This window comes from Anolis sagrei, chromosome 13 (genome assembly GCF_037176765.1).
Source record: "Anolis sagrei isolate rAnoSag1 chromosome 13, rAnoSag1.mat, whole genome shotgun sequence".
Taxonomy (NCBI): Eukaryota; Metazoa; Chordata; class Lepidosauria; order Squamata; family Dactyloidae; genus Anolis; species Anolis sagrei.
In genome coordinates, this window is record NC_090033.1 from 15,838,152 (window position 1) to 15,863,077 (window position 24,926).

The 24,926-nt window shown below is 42.1% G+C and overlaps 1 protein-coding gene across 1 annotated transcript in view; it reads right to left on the reverse strand.

Annotated features, from left to right (window-relative positions):
• The window catches only part of LOC132764957 (proteoglycan 4-like), a 32,356-nt gene extending 11,440 nt beyond the window's left edge, over nt 1-20,916 (reverse strand). The window contains exons 1-6 of the mRNA XM_067472898.1: nt 20,776-20,916; nt 12,438-12,460; nt 11,184-11,776; nt 10,700-11,101; nt 9,429-9,524; nt 1,311-1,482 (exon numbers count right to left, since the gene is read on the reverse strand). Coding sequence (XP_067328999.1) covers nt 1,311-1,482; nt 9,429-9,524; nt 10,700-11,101; nt 11,184-11,776; nt 12,438-12,460; nt 20,776-20,916 — 1,427 coding nt within the window. The remainder of the gene's footprint in view (nt 1-1,310; nt 1,483-9,428; nt 9,525-10,699; nt 11,102-11,183; nt 11,777-12,437; nt 12,461-20,775) is intronic.
• Nucleotides 20,917-24,926: the final 4,010 nt, after the last annotated feature.

Consider the following 24,926-nt stretch of genomic DNA (forward strand, 5'->3'; position numbering starts at 1 on the left):
GACTTAGGTCGACCCTGAGCGAGGGCTGGATAAATGACCTTAGAGGGTCGTATGTGGCCCCCCGGGCTTAGTTTGAGAACTCCTGCTAAAGAGGCTCTTCCATCCCTCAGTTTTAGGGCTATTGGAATGATAATTGCTACAATTGTAGTACACATTTACCACTTTAAATCCCTCCAAGTTTCAGAACGTTTCGCTAATCCACTGATTTTTAGGATATTTTTGAAATATTTTCAAACATTAAAAAAACCCACGAGATATTCCCTTGAAAAGTCATAAGGAGTCTGTGTCATATTTATTAAGGAGTTCTGAAAAAGTCATTAATTTTTCATTACGTTATTCACCCATTCATGCCAACGGGGATTCTAAAGAGGCTCCTCCATCCCTCAGTTTTAGGGCTATTGGAATGAAACTTGCTACAATTGTAGCACACATTTACTACTTTAAATCCCCCAAGTTTCAGAATGTTTTGCCAATCCACTGATTTTTGGGATATTTTTGAAATATCTTTGAACAACATTTAAAAAACTAAGATATTCCCTTTGAAATGTCATGTGTCCTATCTATTAAGGAGTTCTGTAAAAGTCGTTAATTTTTCATTACGTCATTTGCCCATTTGTGCCAATGGGGACACTAAAGAGGCTCCTCCATCCCTCAGTTTTAGGGCTATTGGAATGAAATTTGCTACAATTGTAATACACATTTACCACTTTAAATCCCCCAAGGTTCAGAACGTTTCGCCAATCCACTGACTTTTGGGATATTTTTGAAATATTTTCGAACAACATTAAAAAATCTACGAGATATTCCCTTGAAAAAGTCATAAGGGGTCCATGTCATATCTATTAAGGAGTTCCAAAAAAGTTGTTAATTTTTCGTTACATCATTTGCCCATTCATGCCAATGGGGACACTAAAGAGGCTCCTCCATCCCTCAGTTTTGGGGCTATTGGAATGAAAATTGCTACAATTGTAGCACACATTTACCACTTTAAATCCACCAAGTTTCAGAACGTTTCACTAATCCATTGATTTCTAGGATATTTTTGAAATATTTATGAACAACATTAAAAAAGATCTATTCCATTGAATTTTTCTACAATAACACAACATAACCTGGGCATCCTTCCTCCCAAGTTTCAGAAAGATTCTCACATCCACTGATTTTTAGGGAATTTTTAAGTGTGGATCTAATTAAACTCTTACGACTTATGATCCACGTCCGGATTTTCACACAGCCCTAATGCGAGTATACAATCTGGAAATTTGAACTCAGACTATAGTAAAATCTTCCCCAGAGTATTGAAAACTCACACAACAAACACTTGTCCAGTTTCAGAGGCCGGGATCCCATCCAGAGTTTGGATCTCCATTGCTGTTGGATCAAAGCAAGCTTCCTCGGGATACATATCCATGACGTTCAAAAGGATTTCGATGTCACCAATCCCAGATGGCTTATCCATGCTAAACCAGCGTGTCACACAATCTGAAGGAGGGAGAAAAAGAGGACAAAAAAGTCATTGGGCAATTTGTCATAAGACTCCTTACTGTGAGATTTGCACATGTCTTCTGGAGACCCACCATGATTTGAACTTTGGATTATGACTCTGGAGACAAGGGTGTGAATTTTCTGTTCAGCAATGGAAGCCCATTGGGATTACTTTGGGTAATGCGATTGACAATCCCTACTGGAGAAATCTTGCCAAGAAAACTACGTGAGAGGTTCACCGTAGGGTCAACATAGCTCGGAAACAACTTGAAGGCACTCAACGATGACAACGAACAATGAGATTGTCTGTTTGGGCAGAATGGGAGAACATTTAGAGGTTCTTCAGAGCCTAAGGAGATCTTGGCTTTGACAAAGACACCAAAGGAAGATTTTTTTGAGCGAGGATGAGAGTTAACACTTGAGTTTTCCCCACAATGTACACAAAATATAATTTGTCGAAAGGTGTATCTGCACTGCAAGAGGATCTAGGTTTCATTGGTCCTCTTGTAGGTCTCATCCGGTCACATCCTAAGGAACCCTGAGATGTTTGTTTTGGTAGAGTCTCAATGTCCTAAAAGCATTAGATCTTGTCTGAACTTGGAAGCTAAATCCGAGTGAGCCTTAGTTAGTACTTGGATGATAGACCAGCAGTGAACCTAACCAAGTCTCGATTTCAAGAGGAAAGATTGGGCAAAATCATCTCTGAGTCTTCCTTGCCTAAGAAAATCTTCGGGAAGTTCATGGAATTGCTCTATGTCAACAAGCAACTTGAAGGCATGTGCTTCAATGCTACTATATAGTGACTTATAGTAAGGTATATAGAATGAGGAAACATCCCATAATTCTGCTAATGGGTTTCTCAGTGTTTTCTGGTTACACATAGTAGGAGAAATAATGCTATCTGGGATCTATTGGTTGTCTCTGCGGCCTTTGTTCTCCTTGTCCCTTTGTGGTACTACATAGTTGTAAGATGTAGGACAGAGATAGAGCCCAATGTTTATAGTTTGGTGAGGTACTTTGCATTCGGCCCTTATAACTACAAAACCAACATTTCACTTCCCCTTGATTTTGGAGAAATGGTCCTCCACCAGTAGACCTCTATGGTGGACCAGAAGTTAAGTCATGGTTGGTCACTAGTAGACCTCTACAGTACACCAGAAAATAGGTCATGGTTGATCACTAGTAGAACTCTACAGTACACCAGAAGTTAGGTCATGGTTGGTCACAAGTAGACCTCTACAGTACACCAGAAGTTAGGTCATGGTTGGCCATAAGTAGACATCTACAGTGCACCAGAATTTAGGTCATGGTTGGTCACTAGTAGACCTCTACAGTACACCAGGAGTTAGGTCATGGTTGGTCACTAGTAGACCTCTACAGTACACCAGAAGTTAGGTCATGGTTGGTCACCAGTAGACCTCTACAGTGCACCAGAAGTTAGGTCATGGTTAGTCACTAGTAGACCTCTACAGTGCACCAGAAGTTAGTCATGGTTGGTCACTAGTAGACCTCTACAGTACACCAGAAGTTAGGTCATGGTTGTTCACTAGTAGACCTCTACAGTGCACCAGAAGTTAGGTCATGGTTGGTCACTAGTAGACCTCTACAGTACACCAGAAGTTAGGTCATGGTTGGTCACTAGTAAACCTCTACAGTACACCAGAAAATAGGTCACGGTTGGTCACAAGTAGACCTCTACAGTACACCAGAAGTTAGGTCATGGTTGGTCACAAGTAGACCTTTACAGTACACCAGAAGTTAGGTCATGGTTGGTCACTAGTAGACTTCTACAGTGCACCAGAAGTTAGGTTATGGTTGGTCACTAGTAGACCTCTACAGTGCACCAGAAGTTAGGTCATGGTTGGTCACTAGTAGACCTCTACAGTACACCAGAAGTTAGGTCATGGTTGGTCACAAGTAGATCTCTACAGTACACCAGAAGTTAGGTCATGGTTGGTCACTAGTAGACCTCTACAGTGCACCAGAAGTTAGGTCATGGTTGGTCACTAGTAGACCTCTACAGTACACCAGAAGTTAGGTCATGGTTGGTCACAAGTAGATCTCTACAGTACACCAGAAGTTAGGTCATGGTTGGTCACTAGTAGACCTCTACAGTGCACCAGAAGTTAGGTCATGGTTGGTCACTAGTAGACCTCTACAGTACACCAGAAGTTAGGTCATGGTTGGTCACTAGTAGATCTCTACAGTACACCAGAAGTTAGGTCATGGTTGGTCACTAGTAGACCAACCTCTACAGTGCACCAGAAGTTAGGTCATGGTTGTCTTCTGGTCCACCATAGAGGTCGACTGGTGACCAACTATGGCCTAACCCAACTATGACCACTGTAGTGGACCTTGCTATGTCCACCATTGCAACCCTATGACAACGTCCATAGAATTGCTTGGAGGACCATATCCCCAAAATCAAGGGGAAATGAAATATGGGTTTTGTGATTATAAGGGTCGAATGCTACCCTTGCCAAACGATAAATATTGGGCTCTATCTGTGTCATGCAAATGTCTCTTACAACTCTGTAGTATCACAAAGGGAGAACAAAGGCCATGGAGAAGGCCAATAGATCCCAGATGGCATTATTTCTCCTAGTCTGTGTAACCAGAAAACATTGAGAAACCCATTAGCAGAATTATGGAACGGATTGCGCAGAAACACACACAAAATGACTCTTAGAATTGTGTTATTTTTCTTCTGAGCTTTCCATGACCACCCATGAAAAAAAACTTGCAATGTTTTTTTTTGCTTCGCATTATTTATTGATTTTTTTAACACTAAAAATTTAATTCACAATCTGAATAGAAGGAGGAAGGAAGATGGAAGGAGGAGAAAGGAAGGAGGGAGAAAGAAGGAGGAAGGAAGGAGACGAAAAGAGGGAGGAGGGAGGAGGAAGGAAGAAGGGAGAAGGAAGGAGGAAGGAGGGAGAAGGAAAGAGGAAGGAGGGAGAAGGAAAGAGGGAGGAGGGAGGAGGAAGGAAGAAGGGAGAAGGAAGGAGGGAGAAAGAAGGAGGAAGGAAGGAGAAGAAAAGAGGGAGGAGGGAGGAGGAAGGAAGGAGGGAGAAGGAAGGAGGAAGGAGGGAGAAGGAAAGAGGAAGGAGGGAGAAGGAAAGAGGGAGGAGGGAGGAGGGAGGAGGAAGGAGGGAGAAAGAAGGAGGGAGGAAGGAGAAGTTAAAGAGGGAGGAGGGAGGAGAAAAGAAGAAGGGAGAAGGAAGGAGGAAAGAGGGAGAAGGAAGGAGGAAGGAGGGAGAAAGAAGGATGGAGGAAGGAGAAGAAAAGAGGGAGGAGGGAGGAGGAAGGAAGAAGGGAGAAGGAAGGAGGGAGAAGGAAAGAGGAAGGAGGGAGAAGGAAAGAGGGAGGAGGAAGGAGGAAGGAAGGAGGAAGGAGGGAGAAAGAAGGAGGGAGGAAGGAGAAGTTAAAGAGGGAGGAGGAAGAAAGGAGGAAGGAGGGAGAAGGAAGGAGGCAGGAGGGAGAAAGAAGGAGGAAGGAAGGAGAAGAGGGAGGAGGGAGGAGGAAGGAAGAAGGGAGAAGGAAGGAGGAAGGAGGGAGAAGGAAAGAGGAAGAAGGAAAGAGGGAGGAGGGAGGAGGACGTAAGGAGGAAGGAGGGAGAAGGAAGAAGGAGGGAGAAGGAAAGAGGGAGGAGGGAGGAGGAAGGAAGAAGGCAGAAGGAAGGAGGAAAGAGGGAGAAGGAAGGAGGAAGGAGGGAGAAAGAAGGATGGAGGAAGGAGAAGAAAAGAGGGAGGAGGGAGGAGGAAGGAGGAAGGGAGAAGGAAGGAGGGAGAAGAAAAGAGGAAGGAGGGAGAAGGAAAGAGGGAGGAGGAAGGAGGAAGGAAGGAGGAAGGAGGGAGAAAGAAGGAGGGAGGAAGGAGAAGTTAAAGAGGGAGGAGGAAGAAAGGAGGAAGGAGGGAGAAGGAAGGAGGCAGGAGGGAGAAAGAAGGAGGAAGGAAGGAGAAGAGGGAGGAGGGAGGAGGAAGGAAGAAGGGAGAAGGAAGGAGGAAGGAGGGAGAAGGAAAGAGGAAGAAGGAAAGAGGGAGGAGGGAGGAGGACGTAAGGAGGAAGGAGGGAGAAGGAAGGAGGAAGGAGGGAGAAGGAAAGAGGGAGGAGGGAGGAGGAAGGAAGAAGGGAGAAGGAAGGAGGAAGGAGGGAGAAGGAAAGAGGAAGGAGGGAGAAGGAAAGACGGAGGAGGGAGGAGGACGTAAGGAGGAAGGAGGGAGAAGGAAAGAGGGAGGAGGGAGGAGGAAGGAAGGAGGAAGGAGGAAGAAGGAAGGAGGAAGGACGGAGAAGGAAAGAGGAAGGAGGGAGGAGGAAGGAAGAAGGAGGAAGAAAGAGGGAGGAAGACGGAAGGAAGAAGAAGTAAGGAGGAAGTAGGAAGTAGGAAGGAGGAAGGACAAAGGAGGAAGGACGAAGGAGGAAGGAGGAAGAAATGGGAGGAAGGAGAAAGGAAAGAAGGAAAGAGGAAGGAGTAGAAGGAGAAAGGAAAATCTAGTATTCTACAATTAAAGATCCAATTATATAATCCTACTAATTAAATAACAATAACCATACATTATTACATTGTTAGATATTTTTTATGGCCCGAGAAATCCACAAATGGTTTCCGAGCTTCAAAAAACAACAACGCAATCTTCCGCTGGTGTCTTCTTTCAAATCCATGTTAGTTTGGCCATTTCACGATCCCTCCTTCCGTCGTCGGTGCTTCAGTCCATTTCCACGTTTGAGCAAAGCAACAATCCCAGAGCAATTTGTTTTTCCCGTGAGCCGCAAAAGTTTTAATCCGCCTTGTTGACTATGAGAGAATAAATTGGGTCAGGATTTAAATCTTCGGTACCAATCGGGTTCTTTGGTGCCAATATGGCCGTCAACGCAAGAACCATTGGCTTGAACTAGGAATGCTTGTGAAAAAAGACTCAAAATGAAAATTCTGGATGGTTCTTTACATATTTAAGAGCAGGAAATTACTTGTGAAAGGGGTTTGTTCCTATTATACATTGTTGCTACTAGGGGTTTACAACAGGCTTATTCTAAGTAACAGGGAGGATAACACACCCACAAGGGTGTGTTATCTTCTTCAGCATATAACAAGATACTAGGTTTTGCAAGCTTTGAGCTTTGCATTTTGGCTTAGCTTAATGGCTCGTTTTGAGCTGAAGAAACCTTTGGCTGTTGCTGGGAGTGGTTATGCAGCTGAAGATTGACGCCATTTGGAGTGCCAAGGAAACTACTTGTTTACGACAAGATTCATTCTCTCTACTGATAACTAAGTAGAGAGACTGTATTATTTTGTAGGGCTTGGGTAACCACGGAAAAATTTGTTTCTAAACTCGATTCATTTTTAGTAGGGCTGGGCGGTTTCGTTCGTTAATTTCGTAATTCATTATAAATTCGTTATTTTTTTTGATAACGAAGGGATATTGAACCATTCAGGAGCAACTAAAAATCGAAACGAATTTTTAAAATTTATTTCGTAATTGTTTCGTAATTGTTTCGTTATTATTTCGTAATTGTTTCGTTATTATTTCGTAATTGTTTCGTTATTATTTCGTTATTATTTCCGTATGTCTGGTGCTAGTTTTATGGTTGTTGTTTGTTTTATCAGTGATAAAAAAAAATAAATTATCACACCAACAGTCAACAACAGAGGGAGAGGGGAGCTTCAGAAGTTCCCCCTGTCCCATTTGGAGGTTTTTTTAGCATATTGCGCAATCGTGTCCGCCATTAACGAATCGATTCGTTATTGTTTCGAAATTGTTTCGTAATTTCCGAAATTTCGTAAATATCGAACTTTTTTAAAGAAAAAATTCTGAATTCTTTTAAATAACGAAACGCAAAAAAAAACAAACTAAAAACGAATCGAGTTTAGAAACAATTTTTTCCGTGGTTGCCCAGCCCTAGTTTTTAGGGGGTTTTTGCGTTTCATTTTTAAAAAGAATTCTGAATTTTTCTTTAAAAAAGTTCAAAATATACAAAATTTTGTAAATTACGAAACAATTACGAAACAATTACGAATCGATTCGTTAATGGCGGACGCGATTGCGCAATATGCTAAAAAACCCTCCAAATGGGACAGGGGGAACTTCTGAAGCTTCCCTCTCCCTCTGTTGTTGACTGTTGGTGTGATAATTTATTTTTTATCACTGATAAAACAAACAACAACTATAAAACTTGCACTAGACATATGGAAACAATTACGAAACAATTATGAAACAATTTTGAAACAATTTTGAACCAATTACGAAACAATTACGAAACAATACGAAATAAATTGGAAACATTGTTTCGATTTTTAATTACTCCTCACAGTAGTCCTGCATGGCTCAATATTGGATCGTAAGCTAATTTAAATACGAATTAATAACAAATTACGAAATTAACGAACGAAACCTCCCAAGCCTAGTAGACATCCTTAGCTGCCCTAGATGGTAGAACCAAGTCTAGCAATTGAAGGGAGATGTTGACAAGCTGGAATGTGTCCAGAGGAGGGTGACTAAAATTATCAAAGGTCTGGAGAACAAGCCCTATGAGGAGCGACTTCAAGAGCTGGGCATGTTTAGCCTTCAGAAGAGAAGGCGGAGAGGAGACATGTATAAATATGTGAGGGGGAGTCATAGGGAGAAAGGAGAAAGCTTGTTTTCTGCTGCCCTGGAGACTAGGACGCGGAACAATAGCTCCAAACTACAGGAAAGGAACGAGATTCCACCTGAACATGAAGAAGAACTTCCTGACTGTGAGCTTTCTCTCTGCCCCAGAGTGTGGTGGAGGCTCCTTCTTTGGAGGCTTTGAAGCAGAGGCTGGATGGCCATCTGTCAGAGGTGCTTTGAATGTGAGTTTTCTGCTTCTTGGAAGAATGGGTTGGACTGGATGGCCTATGAGGTCTCTTTCAACTCTATGATTCTATGATTCTAAGAACATCCTCAGTGGAACACTCTCTCTGACCCGGAGTGTGATGGAGGCTCCTTCTTTGGAGGCTTTGAAGCAGAGGTTGAATGTCCATCTTTTGGGGGGGGGGGGGGCTTAGAGTGCAATATTTCTGTTTCTTGGCAGAGGGTTGGACTGGATGGCCTATGAGGTCTCTTCCAACTCTAGGATTCTAGGATTCTATGAAGTTACAGGAGTGTAGATGTGAACATTAGAAGGAACTTCTCAACAGGAAGAGTGGCCATGCAATGGAGGCAATTCTCTACGCAGCTGAAGAAGTCTTCTTCTCTGGAGGCTTTCACAAAGAACCTCCAGAGATGGAAGAGATGGACTTCCAAGGCTGATGGAAGTCCTTGGGTCTTCCATGGATAACCACCTATGATTTACTGCAGAGAGTTGAAAATAAGACTGATGGAAGTTCTTGGGTCCTCCATGGATAACCACCTATGGTTTACTGCAGATGGTTGAAAACAAGACTGATGGAAATTCTTGGGTCCTCCATGGATAACCACCTATGGTTTACTGCAGATGGTTGAAACCAAGGCTGATGGAAGTCTTTGGATAACCAACTATGGTTTACTGCAGATGGTTGAAAACAAGGCTGGTGGAAGTCCTTGGGTCTTCCATGGATAACCACCTATGGTTTACTGGAGATGTTTGAAAGCAAGACTGATGGAAGAACCTACAGGACACTGTAGATAATAGTGAACCATATTAACACGAACAGCTTCCTCTCTAGGATGTCCTCTAGACAAGTCTATGCTAACCTCCGAAGTGGAAGGAAACCATAGAATCATCTGGGGGCCTCAAAAATTCATATTTTGTTGGATGTGGAGAGGTGAAACCATGGGTATTTGTTCTATGAGTATGGGGTTCATTATTGCTTGAAGTCATGGATGGAGAATCCATGGGTACAAAGGTCTCACTGTTAGGAAGACTGTGCATTCCAAAGCAAACCATAACCCAGTGCTTGACTTGGTCAGATGTTCACCAGAACCCACCACCCAAAGTACTCTTACCTTTCTGAGGACCTCGAGTAATAATCTGCTCAGAGTCGGTGGTTGGTGCTGGAGTTGTCACCTCCACTGGTTTACATCCAGGGTTCTTACTGTCTTCTGCAGAGATGGGGGAGAAGAACATTATGAGTCCTAGGAAAATGGGACAACCACTTTGACCTAGTAGACTATACCACAGGTTGGGGGAAAAGGCCAACGGGTCAGGTCAGGCTCATGGGCCTGAGTTTGCACATCTCTGCTATAGAGTCTGGTTGACTGTTGTTTGAAAACAAGACTGTTGGAAGTCCTTGGGTCTTCCATGGATAACCACCTATGGTTTACTGCAGATGGTTGAGAACAAGACTGATGGAAGTCCATGGGTCTTCCATGGATAACCACCTATGGTTTACTGCAGATGGTTGAGAACAAGGGTGATGGAAGTCTTTGGATACCTAACTATGGTTTACTACAGATGGTTAAAAACAAGACTGATGGAAATCCTTGAGTCTTCCATGGATAACCACCTATGGTTTACTGCAAATGGTTGAAAGCAAGACTGATGGAAGTCCTTGGGTCTTCCATGGATAACCACCTATGGTTTACTGCAGATGGTTGAAAACAAGGCTGATGGAAGTCCTTGGGTCTTCCATGGCTAACCACCTATGGTTTACTGCAGATGGTTGAAAGCAAGACTGATGGGTCTTCCATGGATAACCACCCATGGTTTACTGCAGATGGTTGAAAACAAGGCTGATGGAAGTCCTTGGGTCCTCCATGAATAACCACCTATGGTTTACTGCAGATGGTTGAAAGCAAGACTGATGGGTCTTCCATGGATAACCACCCATGGTTTACTGCAGATGGTTGAAAACAAGGCTGATGGAAGTCCTTGGGTCCTCCATGAATAACCACCTATGGTTTACTGCAGATGGTTGAAAGCAAGACTGATGGGTCTTCCATGGATAACCACCCATGGTTTACTGCAGATGGTTGAAAGCAAGACTGATGGAAGTCCTCAGGTCTTCCATGGATAACCACCTATGGTTATCCCAAGGACTTCCATCAGCCTTGTTTCCAACCATCTGCAGTAAGTCCTTGGGTCTTCCATGGATCACCACCTATGGTTTACTGCAGTTGTCCTCACTATGGCTGGAGACAATATCTGAATGCATTTGGAAAATTATCCAAAATTAATGGAAAATATGGAGGGAAAATAGGACTGTCAGGCCTAAAACTATAGCTTATCCTCATAAAATGGTTGAGAAATACGTTCTGGAGCAACCATGTATCCTTACCTCCATCCTCGCACACAACAGCAGTGGTCGTTTCCTGTGGTTCAGGCGTGGGTGTTTTAACTGGAGGAAACGTCGTTGGTTTCTGAGGGATCTTCACTGGAGGGAAGGTTGTTTCTGGTCTCAATGGAACTTGGGGCGTCTGCTTTACGGGAATTGTAGTTTCCGGTCTCACTGGAATTTGAGGCGTCTGCTTTACGGGAATGGTAGTTTCTGGTCTCACTGGAATTTGAGGCGTCTGTTTTACAGGAATTGTAGTTTCCGGTCTTAGTGGAATTTGAGGCGTCTGCTTTACGGGAATGGTAGTTTCCGGTCTCAGTGGAATTTGAGGCGTCTGCTTTACGGGAATGGTAGTTTCCGGTCTTAGTGGAATTTGAGGCGTCTGCTTTACAGGAAGGGTTGTTTCTGGTCTCAATGGAACTTGAGGCGTCTGTTTTACGGGAATGGTAGTTTCCGGTCTTAGTGGAATTTGAGGCGTCTGCTTTACGGGAATGGTAGTTTCCGGTCTTAGTGGAAATTGAGGCGTCTGCTTTGCGGGAATGGTAGTTTCCGGTCTTAGAGGAATTTGAGGCGTCTGCTTTACGGGAATGGTAGTTTCCGGTCTTAGAGGAATTTGAGGTGTCTGCTTTATGGGAATGGTAGTTTCTGGTCTCACTGGAATTTGAGGCGTCTGCTTTACGGGAATGGTAGTTTCCGGTCTTAGTGGAATTTGAGGCGTCTGCTTTACGGGAATGGTAGTTTCTGGTCTCACTGGAATTTGAGGCGTCTGCTTTACGGGAATGGTAGTTTCTGGTGTCACAGGTATCTGAGGAGTCTGCTTTACGGGAACAGTTGTTTCTGGAACTTGAGGAGTCTGCTTTACGGGAATGGTAGTTTCTGGTGTCACAGGAACCTGAGGAGTCTGCTTTATGGGAGCAGTTGTTTCTGGGACTTGAGGAGTCTGCTTTACGGGAATGGTAGTTTCTGGTGTCACAGGAACCTGAGGAGTCTGCTTTACGGGAGCAGTTGTTTCTGGGACTTGAGGAGTCTGCTTTACGGGAATGGTAGTTTCTGGTCCCACTGAAACTTGCGGTGTCCTCCCTGGAAAACACCAGGAAAGTTAATAAGAGCAAAAAAATTGCATTGAGAAGTTTTTAAGCAACACCATCAAGATACAAATGCACAGTGAGTTGCTCTTCCAGCTGAGAGAGTTACCGTCTTCTCTGGAGCTTCTGTCTCTATGGAGTTACAGGGTTATTGGGAGAGAGTTGCCGCCCTCTCTGTAGCCTCTGTCTCTATAAAGTTATAGGGAGAGAGTTACTGCGAGAGAGTTACCGTCCTCTCTGTGGCCTCTGTCTCTATGGAGCGACAGGGAGAGAGTTACCAGGAGAGAGTTACTGTTCTCTCTGTAGCCTCTGTCTCTATGGAGTTACAGAGAGACAGAGAGTTACTGTTCTCTCTGTAGCCTCTGTCTCTATGGAGTTACAGGGACAGAGTTACTGGGAGAGAATTACCATCCTCTCTGTAGCCTCTGTCTCTATGGAGTTACAGGGAGGGAGTTACCATCCTCTCTGTAGCCTCTGTCTCTATGGAGTTACAGGGGAGAGTTACCGGGAGAGAGCTACCATCCTCTCCCATCTCTATGGAGAGTTACCATGCTGTAGCCTCTGTCTCTATGGAGTTACAGGGAAAGAGTTACCGTCCTCTCTGTAGCCTCTGTCTCTATGGAGTTACAGGGAGGGAGTTACCGGGAGAGAGTTACCATCCTCTCTGTAGCTTCCGTCTCTATGGAGTTACAGGGAGAGAGTTACCGGGAGAGAGTTACCGTCCTCTCTGTAGCCTCTGTCTCTATGCTTCCATCGGCATGCGTTTGCTTGTTTTAGATTCCCATTCTACCCCACAGGAGGAGCAACTGAGCTATTTGAAGGAGAGTAGAGATGGAAAAATACTGACCTTTGATTGGAGATCTTGTAGTTACAGCTGCACCTGCATAACGAGAAGCAGTCATCAGCAGTTTAGATTGGAATGAGCCAGAAAATGCCATCAATCTCTGCATTTCTCTATCTAAATTATAGTGTACGCCAACTTTGCATAATCTTCGCCCACCTTTCCCTCCCCAAACCAGAACTCAGTTTGGTTTAAGACAGATAAGAACTTCAGTAAAACACAGTGGCAATTAAACTACAGACTTGAAACCATTCGAAACAATCAAAGAATTGACAGATGCTGCAGGGGACAATCCCAATGTCGTTTCCTGGAAAGAAAACTCTGTTTTCTGCAAACAAAAACATATATATTTCACTAGCTGCACCTGCCATGCATTGCTGTGGCCAATCTTCCCTCCCTCTTTCTCTCTCTTTCTTTCTTTATCTCCTTCCTTCCCTCTCATTTTCCTTCCTTCCCCTTTTTTCTTTCCTTCACTCCTTCCTTCCTTCTCTCCCCCTTTCTTCCTTCCCTTTTTTCTTTCCTTCTCTCCTTCCTTCTCTACCTCTTTCCCTCCCCTCCCTTTTTCTTTCCTTCTCCCCTTCCTTCCTTCTCTACCTCTTTCCTTCCTTCCCTTTTTTCTTTCCTTCTCTCCTTCCTCTACCTCTTTCCTTCCCTTTTTTCTTTCCTTCTCTCCTTCCTTCTATACCTCTTTCTTTCCCTTTTTTTCTTTCCTTCTCTCCTTCCTTCCTTCTATACTCTTTCCTTCCCTTATTTCTTTCCTTCTCTTCTTCCTTCCCTCTCTACCTCTTTCCTTCCTTCTTTTTTCTTTCTCTCCTTCCTGTCTTCTCTACCTCTTCCCTTCCCTTTTTTCTTTCCTTCTCTCCTTCCTTCCTTCTATACTCTTTCCTTCCCTTATTTCTTTCCTTCTCTTCTTCCTTCCCTCTCTACCCCTTTCCTTCCTTACCTTTATTTCTTTCCTTCTCTCCTTTCTTCTCTACCTCTTTTCTTCCTTCCTTTTTTCTTTCCTTCCTTCTCTACCTCTTTCCTTCCTTCCCCTCCCTTTTCTTTCCCTTTTTTCTTTTTCTCCTTCCTTTCTTCTCTACCTCTTTCCTTCCTTCTTTTTTCTTTCCTTCTCTCCTTCCTTTCTTCTCTACCTCTTTCCTTCCCTTTTTTCTTCCCTTCTCTCCTTCCTTCCTTCTCTACCTCTTTCCTTCCTTCCCTTTTTTCTTTCTTTCTCTCCTTCCTTCTATACCTCTTTCCTTCCTTCCTTTTTTCTTTCCTTCCTTCTCTACCTCTTTCCTTCCTTCCCCTCCCTTTTCTTTCCCTTTTTTCTTTCCTTCCTTCCTTTCCTCCTTCATTCCTTCCTTCCTTCCTTCTTTACCTCTTTCCTTCTTTCTTTTTTTCTTTCCTTCTCTCCTTCCTTTCTTCTCTACCTCTTTCCTTCCTTCTCTTTTTCTTTCCTTCTTCCTGCCCACCAAACCCTTCCAGTATTTTCTGTTGGTCATGGGAGAACTGTGTGCCAAGTTTGGTTCAATCCCATCGTTGGTGGGGTTCAGGATGCTCTTTGATTGTAGGTGAACTATAAATCCCAGCAACTACAACTCCCAAATGACAAAATCAATTTTTTTTTTAGTGAAGGACATACATTGGGTTGTTAGGTGTATTGTGTCCAAATTTGGTGCCAATTCGTCCAGTTGCTTTTGAGTTGTGTTAATCCCATTATCATTATTGTCATTGTCATCATCGTCATCATCATTATATTATTATCATTATGTAATTATTATTATCATCATTATTTACATTATTATATAGCATCATATTATCATCATCATTATGTCATTATTCTATTACACTTTTTGAGTGAAGGACATACATTGGGTTGTTAGATGTATTGTGTCCAAATTTGATGCCAATTCGTCCAGTCGTTTTTGAGTTGTGTTAATCCCATTATCATTATTGTCATTATCATCACCACCATCATTATATTATTATCATTATGTAATTATTATTATTACCATTTACATTATTATATAGCATCATATCATCATCATCATTATGTCATTATTCTATTACACTTTTTGAGTGAAGGACATACATTGGGTTGTTAGGTGTATTGTGTCCTAAATTGATGTCAATTTGTCCAGTGGTTTTTGAGTTCTGTTAATCCCACAAACGAACATTATATTTTTATTTATATATTATTTATTAGGCCTGGGTAACAACGGAAAAATTTGTTTCTAAAATCGATTCGTTTTTTGAGTTTTTTTGCGTTTCGTTATTTAAAATAATTACAAAATTTTCCTTTTAAAAAGTTCGATATTTACAAAATTTCGTAAATGTGAAAAAAATTACAAAACATTAACGAATCGATTTCCGAAACAATAACGAATCGATTCGTTAATGGCGGACGCGACCGCGAAATACGCTAAAAAACCTCCAAAAACTTCTGAAGCTTCCCTCTCCCTCTGTTGTTGACTGTTGGTGTGATATTATAATTTTTTTTCACTAATTAAACCATAAAACTGGCCCAGACATGCGGAAATAATAACGAAACGACCTCAGAACAATAACGAAACGAATACAATATCGAAATACGAAGCATTTACAAAACGTTTTTGAAAATTCGTTTTTTTTAATAATTGCTCCAGAATGGTTCGTTATCGTTTTGTAATTGAAAAAATTAACGAATTATTAACGAATTACGAATTAACGAAACAAAACCATCCAGCCCTACTATCTATCTATCTGTATCTATCTCCCTATCTATCTATCTATCTATCATTCTCTCTTTCTCCCTATCTATCTATCTATCTATCGTTAATTTCGAATCGATTCGTTAATGGCGGACGCGATGGCGCAATATGCTAAAAAAACCTCCAAATGGGACCGGGGGAACTTCTGAAGCTTCCCTCTCCCTCTGTTGTTGACTGTTGGTGTGAGAAAACAAACAACAACTATAAAACTTGCACCAGACATGCGAAAATAATTACGAAATAATTACGAAATAATTACGAAATAATTACGAAACAATAACGAAATAAATTGAAAAAAATTCTTTCGAATCTAATTTACTCCTCACACTATTCCTGCATGGCTCAATATCGGATCGTAAGCTAATTTAAATACGAATTAATAACGAATTACGAAATTAACGAACGAAACCGCCAAGCCCTAGCATCTATCTGTCTATCTATCTATCTATCTATCTATCTATCATTCTCTCTTTCTCCCTATCTATCTATCTATCTATCTATCTATTAGGGCTGGGCGGTTTCGTTTCGTTAATTCGTAATTCGTTAATAATTCGTTAATTTTTTCAATTACAAAGCGATAACGAACCATTCTGGAGAAATTATTTAAAAAAACGAATTTTCAAAAACGTTTTGTAAATGCTTCGTATTTCGATATTGTATTCGTTTCGTTATTGTTCCGAGGTCGTTTCGTTATTATTTCCGCATGTCTGGCCCAGTTTTATGGTTTAATTAGTGAAAAAAAATTATAATATCACACCAACAGTCAACAACAGAGGGAGAGGGAAGCTTCAGAAGGTTTTGGAGGTTTTTTAGCGTATTTGTTTTAGAAATCGATTCGTTAATTTTTTACCATTTACAAAATTTCGTAGATATCGAACTTTTTAAAAGGAAAATTTTGTAATTATTTTAAATATCGAAACAAAAAAAAACCCCAAATACAAATCGATTTTAGAAACAATTTTTTCCATTGTTACCCAGGCCTACTATCTATCTATCTATCTGTATCTATCTCCCTATCTATCTATCTATCTATCTATCTATCTATCATTCTCTCTTTCTCCCTATCTATCTATCTATCTATCTATCGTTAATTTCGAATCTATCTATCTATCTACCTGTATCTATCTCCCTATCTATCTATCTTTCTATCTCCCTATCTATCTATCTATCTATCTATCATTCTCTCTTTCTCCCTATCTATCTATCTATCTATCGTTAATTTCGAATCTATCTATCTATCTATCTATCTACCTGTATCTATCTCCCTGTCTATCTATCTTTCTATCTCTCTCTCTATCTATCTATCTATCTATCTATCAATCATTCTCTCTTTCTCCCTATCTATCTATCTATCTATCTATCGTTAATTTCGAATCGATTCGTTAATGGCGGACGAGATTGCGCAATATGCTAAAAAATCCTCCAAATGGGGACAGGAGGAACTTCTGAATCTTCCCTCTCCCTCTGTTGTTGACTGTTGGTGTGATAAAACACACAACAACTGTAAAACTTGCACCAGACATGCGAAAATAATTACGAAATAATTACGAAATAATTACGAAATAATAACGAAACAATAACTAAATAAATTGGAAAAAATTGTTTCGAATCTAATTTACTCCTCACACTATTCCTGCATGGCTCAATATCGGATCGTAAGCTAATTTAAATACGAATTAATGACGAATTACGACATTAACGAACGAAACCGCCCATCCCTAGTATCTATCTGTCTATCTATCTATCTATCTATCTATCTGTATCTATCTCCCTATCTATCTATCTATCTTTCTATCTCCCTATCTATCTATCTATCTATCTATCATTCTCTCTTTCTCCCTATCTATCTATCTATCTATCGTTAATTTCGAATCGATTCGTTAATGGCGGACGCGATTGCGCAATATCCTAAAAAAAACCTCCCAATGGGACAGGAGGAACTTCTGAAGCTTCCCTCTCCCTCTGTTGTTGACTGTTGGTGTGATAAAACAAACAACAACTATAAAAGTTGCACCAGACATGCCAAAATAATTACGAAATAATTACGAAATAATTTCAAAATAATAACGAAACAATAACGAAATAAGTTGAAAAAATTGTTTCGAATCTAATTTACTCCTCACACTATTCCTGCATGGCTCAATATCGGATCGTAAGCTAATTTAAATACGAATTAATAACGAATTACGACATTAACGAACGAAACCGCCCATCCCTAGTATCTATCTGTCTATCTATCTATCTATCTATCTATCTGTATCTATCTCCCTATCTATCTATCTTTCTATCTCCCTATCTATCTATCTATCTATCTATCATTCTCTCTTTCTCCCTATCTATCTATCTATCTATCTATCGTTAATTTCGAATCGATTCGTTAATGGCGGACGAGATTGCGCAATATGGCTCAATATCAGATCGTAAGCTAATTTAAATACGAATTAATAACTAATTACAAAATTAACGAACGAAACCGCCCAAGCCTAGTAGACATCCTTAGCTGCCTTAGATGGTAGAACCAAGTCTATCAATTGAAGGGAGATGGTTAAAAGCGGTGACCAGGGGAGCATTTGCACAGCTCAGGCTCGTGCGCCAGCTGCGCCCGTACCTCGGGAAGTCTGACTTGGCCACGGTAGTACACGCTCTGGTCACATCCCGCCTTGACTACTGCAACGCTCTCTACGTGGGGCTGCCCTTGAAGACGGCCCGGAAGCTCCAGCTAGTCCAGCGCGTGGCAGCCATGTTACTAACAGGAGCGGGACGCAGGGAGCACACAACGCCCTTGTTGTCCCAGCTCCACTGGCTGCCGATTTGCTACCGGGCCCAATTCAAGGTGCTGGTGTTGGCCTACAAAGCCCTAAACGGTTCCGGCCCAAAATACCTATCTGACCGCATCTCGGCCTATGAGCCCACGAGGACTTTGAGATCGTCCGGGGAGGCCCTTCTCTCGATCCCGCCTGCCTCACAGGCACGCCTGGCGGGGACGAGGGAGAGGGCCTTCTCGGTGGTGGCCCCCCGGCTGTGGAACACCCTCCCTGTGGACATCAGACTGGCGCCCTCCCTTATGTCATTCCGCAAGAGACTAAAGACGTGGTTGTTTGAGAAGGCGTTTGAGTAAGTGCTGCAATAACTGGCAATGACGATTGGAATGGAACATGGATAACGAGATTTGGATTGTGATTCAACGATGAGACGTCGCGAATGATTTAGTGTAATTGTATGATTGATAGTGATGTTGTTTAATGTTGTTGTGATATTGCTTATGCTGTAAATTGTACCTGTTTTTACGTGTTGTACACCGCCGTGAGTCGCCCTAGGGCTGAGAACGGCGGTCTACAAGTGCAGTAAATAAATAAATAAATAAATATTGTCATTGTTGTTATTTTGCTTAATTGTTTTGATTTGCTTTGTTTATTGTTGTGTTATGTTTTCTATTGTATTGTGTTTTGAGGCTTCGGCCCGTGTAAGCCGCATCGAGTCCTTCGGGAGATGCTAGCGGGGTACAAATAAAGTTAATAATAATAATAATAATAATAATAAATAAATAAATAAATAACGAAACAATAACGAAATAAATTGAAAAAAATTGTTTCGAATCTAATTTACTCCTCACACTATTCCTGCATGGCTCAATATCGGATCGTAAGCTAATTTAAATACGAATCAATAACGAATTACAAAATTAACGAACGAAACCGCCCAAGCCTAGTAGACATCCTTAGCTGCCTTAGATGGTAGAACCAAGTCTATCAATTGAAGGGAGATGGTTAAAAGCGTATCATCCGCAAATAAGCTAATTTTGATTTTGTTGTCCACTTCCATTCCCTGTATTCCCTCAGAAACCACTGGACCAAATCTCGCCAAATTTGCCCTTCTGATACCTCATCCCCCAAGGTATGACCAACAACCCTAAATTAACGAACGATACCGCCCAGCCCTATTCCAGAGTGATGGTGCCACTGCTGTGAAGGCTCTGCATCTGGTTGCTGTGAGACGCAAGGTCATTGGAAATTTCTAATAGATCTTGGTCCTCAGAACGGAGGGATCTCGGGTTGGTAGGGGGTGAGGCGGTCCCTCAGGTACATCGGCCCCAGACCATGCAAGGCCTTCAAGGTGAGTACCATCCCTTTGAAAGTGATCCGGTGCTCAATTGGTAGTAAGATTGGTGTTATGTGGCATCTCATCGGAATTCCCGCAAGAAGCCGAGCAGCTGCGTTTTGTACCAACTTGAGCTTCCGGATCACTGACAGAGGGAGGCCAATGTAGAGGGCGTTACAGTAGTCCAGTCTTGAGATGACCGTGGTCCGGATCACCGTAGCTAGGTCATCCCTGGACAGGGAGGGGCCCAGCCGTCTAGCCTGCCACAGGTGAAAGAAGGCGGTTCTGCTCACGGCCGAGACCTGGGCCTCCATCGTCAGCAGAGGGTCCAAAAGGACTCCCAGACTCTTGACCAACGATGACGGGCGTAGCGCCTCGCCATCCAGGGTAGGCAGCTGGATATCCCCACTGCCCGGTCGACCCAGCCATAGGATCTCCGTCTTTGCTGGATTCACCTCAACCTGCTGGCACGCAGCCATCCAGTCACGGCCTCGAGGCACTGATGGAAACAATCGGGTACAGAGTCCGTTCGGCCTTCCATCTTCAGCACCAGCTGAGTGTCATCGGCATACTGATAACACTCAAGCCCAAAACCTCGAACCAGCTGAGCAAGTGGTCGCATAGAGATGTGAAACAAGAGAGGGGAGAGAATGGCCCCCTGAGGAACCCCACAAGAGAGAGAGAGGGGACCTCTCAGAGACCAGGCCTCCCCTCTCCACTCGCAGTCCACGGTTGTGAAGAAAGGAGGACAGCCAGTTGAAAGCTCTCCCCCTGACTCACTCCAGCAACAGCAAGGCGGTGCATCAAAAGATGGTGGTCGACTGTGTCAAATGCTGCTGTGAGATCCAATAACACAAGTAGCGCCGACCCGCCCTGGTCAAGCTGGCATTGAAGGTGATCCGTGATGGAGATCAGCACAGTCTCTGTCCCGTGCCCCGCACGGAAGCCAGATTGGAAGGGATCTAGTCCGGCTGTGTCATCTAGGAATTGCTGCAACTGCTCCGCTGCTGCCCTCTCCATCACCTTGCCCAAGAACAAGAGATTTGAAACTGGGCGGTAACTGGAGGGAACCGAGGGATCTAAATCTGGTTTCTTCAGCAAAGGAGAGACCACCGCCTCTTTTATAGTTCACCTACAACCAAAGAGCAGTCTGAAGCCCACCAACGATAGAATTAGGCCAAATTTCCCATACAGAACTCCCATGACCAACAGAAAATACTGTCTGCGAGGGTCTTTGGCGACCCCTCTGACACCCCTTTGCGACCCCTCCAGGGGTCCCGACCCCCAGGTTGAGAACCACTGATCTAAGTGCATGAAACTAACCTTTTCCAGGCTGCGAGAGACTGCAGGCCTGCCCGGGATGCCTTCCTGGCGTCTCGGGGAGGCCGAATCAGCGCTCCTCCAAACCGCGGATACGGAAACCCCTCGGGCCCCCGTATCCGCGATATGGCGGATCGACTCCATTTTGATGGCACATTTTTCTTGGCTAAATTCTTTTTTTATATATATATTGAATTTTAATATTACAATAGTAAAAAGAGGACAGACATACACAAGAGATTTGACAATAACATGATCACAACACACATGGGTTCTGCTCACGGCGGAGATCGTCAGCAGAGGGTCCAAACGGACTCCCAGACACTTGACCAACGATAACGGGCGTAGCGCCTCGCCATCCAGGGTAGGCAGCTGGATATCCCCAGCTGGATAGAAGATTGTGCTAGCTAAACTGGGATCAAACGGCACTCATTCTGCAGTGTAGATGCACCCTCAGTTGCAGGATAATAAGAGGAGGTGATGTGATCACTTACCACAAAGGTTAACAGCCAGCAAGACTCCTAGGAGGAGCTGAAAGAAGAAAGCGTGAGATGGTTAAAGAGGCAGTGACAATGTAATGGCATGCACAACTTTGTGAAGATTATTATCTATAATACATTCCGAATTTTGATAAACAGAATGGTACAGATCATAGAATCATAGAATCATAGAATCAAAGAGTTGGAAGAGACCTCCTGGGCCATCCAGTCCAACCCCATTCTGCCAAGAAGCAGGAATATTGCATTCAAATCACCCCTGACAAATGGCCATCCAGCCTCTGCTTAAAAGCTTCCAAAGAAGGAGCCTCCAACACACTCCGGGGCAGAGAGTTCCACTGCTGAACGGCTCTCTGATGGTATGCGTGATAGAATATCTATCTATTAGGCTTGGGTAACAACGGAAAAAATTGGTTCTAAACTCGTTTCGTTTTTAGGGGGTCCATTGCATTTCATTTTTTTTAAAGAATTCCGAATTTTTTCTTTAAAAAATTTCGAAATTTACGAAATTTCGTAAATTTCGAATCAATTCGTTAATGGCGGACGCGATTGCGCAATACGCTAAAAAAACCTCCAAATGGGACAGGGGGAACTTCTGAAGCTTCCCTCTCCCTCTGTTGTTGACTGTTGGTGTGATAAAACAAACAACTATATTACTCAGTTCTTGTGGGTATTTTCGGGCTATATGGCCATGTTCTAGAGGCATTTAGAACATGGCCATATAGCCCGAAAAAACCCACAAGAACTGAGTGATTCCAGCCATGAACGCCTTCGACAATACATTGAACAACTATATTATATTATATTATTATATATTATATTATTATAATATTATTATATTATATATTATTATAATATATTATATATTATATTATTATATTATATTATATTATATTATATTATATTATATTATATTATTATAATATTATAATATTATAATATTATATATATTATATATTATTATAATATATTATATATATTATATTATATATTATTATTATTATATTATATTATTATAATATATTAAATATATATATTATTATGTTATTATAATATTATTATATTATATATATTATATATATTATATTATATTATATTATTATAATATTATTATATTATATATTATATTATGTATTATTATAATATTATTATATTATATATTATTATATTATATTATATTATTATAATATTATAATATTATTATATTATATTATATTATGTTATTATAATATATTATATATATTATATTATTATAATATTATAATATTATATATTATATTATATATTATTATATTATATAGTATTATATTATATATTATTCTATTCTATTCTATTCTATTCTATATTATTATATTATATTATTGTATATTATATTATTATAATATATTGTATTATATATTATTATATTATATTACGAAAATAATTACGAAATAATTACGAAAATTGGAAAAATTGTTTCGATTCTTAATTACTCCTCACACTATTCCTGCATGGCTCAATATCGGATCGTAAGCTAATTTAAATACGAATTAATAAAGAATTACGAAATTAACGAACGAAACCGCCCAAGCCTAGTACAGATGGTATTCGTGATAGAATATCTATCTATCTATCTATATAATAAAAGTCAGTGTTTGTATGCGGAGAAGGGAGGGCGGTGTATGTGGCAGCTTTCTGATTAGCTGCCACTTTCACAAGCCACTGTGACCACTATGAATGGTGAACCCGGACTAAACTTGGCACACATAACCCCCATGACCCACTTTATATCCTGGTGCGGTTTGGGGGAGTTGGACCACGGATTATGGGATTTGTAGTACTTTCAAACGCTTTGGTTCCCATGGACCACTATAGCCCCCAACAAAGACCGATGAAGACCAAACTTGGCACACAGAGCCCTCATGACACAATCTACTTCCTGCTGCAGTTTGGGGGGCGGACCATGGATAACAGGACTTCAAGTACCTCCACTCACTTCCCGAGACCGCTGCGACCCTCATCCGATTACTGATCAAGACCAAATGGGCACACAGATCCCCCATGACCCACTCTACATCCTGCTGCAGTTTTGGAGGAGGTTTGACTTGCAGCACCTTCACTCACTTACTGAAACCACTGCGACCGTGAACCAATGACTCATCAAGACCAAACTTGGCACACAGAGCCCCCATGACCCTATCTACATCCTGTTTCAGTTTGGAGGAGGGTGGATCATGGATGATGGGGCTTGCAGTACCTTTACTATTTATTTATTTATTTACATCATTTATATCCCGCCCATATCAGCCCGCAGGCGACTCAGGGCGGTCACTTACTGAAACCACTGCGACTCTAATCCAATGACTAATCAAGACCAAACTTGGCACACAGAGCCCCCATGACCCACTCTACATCTTACTGCAGTTTGGAGGAGGGAGGACCATGGATGATGAGACTTGAAGCACCTCCACTCACTTCCCACTGTGACCCACATTCAATAACTGATCACAACCAAACTTGGCACACAGAGCCCCCATGACCCACTCTACATCTTACTGCAGTTTGGAGGAGGGTCGACCATGGATGATGGGACTTGAAGCACCTCCACTCACTTCCCGAGACCGCTGTGACCCACATTCAATAACTGATCACAACCAAACTTGGCACACAGAGCCCCCATGACCCACTCTACATCTTACTGCAGTTTGGAGGAGGGAGGACCATGGATGATGGAACTTGAAGTACCTCCACTCACTTCCCAAGACCGCTGCGACCCACATTCAATGACTGATCACAACCAAACTTGGCACACAGAACACCCATGACCCACTCTACATCCTACTGCAGTATGGAGGAGGGAGGACCATGGATGATGGGACTTGAAGTACCTCCACTCACTTCCCGAGACCGCTGCGACCCACATTCAATGACTGATCACAACCAAACTTGGCACACAGAGCACTCATGACCCACTTTACATCCTACTGCAGTTTGGAGGAGGGAGGACAATGGATGATGGGACTTGAAGCACCTCCACTCACTTCCCAATACCGCTGCGACCCACATTCAATGACTGATCACAACCAAACTTGGCACACAGACTCAAATGCTAGGAGCGTGTCCGCACTAGCATTTCTCAACCTGAGGGTCGCGACCCCCGGAGGGGTCTCGAGGGGGTGTCAGTGCTGTTGCCAAAGACCACCAGAAAATACAGTATTTTCTGTTGGTCATGGAGGTCCTTTGTGGGAAGTTTGGCCCACTTCTATCGTTGGTGGGGTTCAGAATTCTCTTTGATTGTAGGTGAACTACAACTTCCAACTACAACTTTTAAATGTCAAGGACTATTTACCCAAACTCCACCAGTGTCAAAATCTACATGAATGGTCATTGGTGGGGTTCGGAATTCTCTTTGATTGTAGGTGAACTACAACTTCCAACTACAACTTTTAAATGTCAAGGACTATTTACCCAAACTCCATCAGTGTCAAAATCTACATGAATGGTCATTGGTGGGGTTCGGAATTCTCTTTGATTGTAGGTGAACTACAACTTCCAACTACAACTTTGAAATTTCAAGTGTTACTGTTAACATCTACATGAATGATCATTGGATCATTCATGTAGATGTTAACAGTAACACTTGAAATTTCAAGTGGAGTTCACAGTTCTCTTTGATTG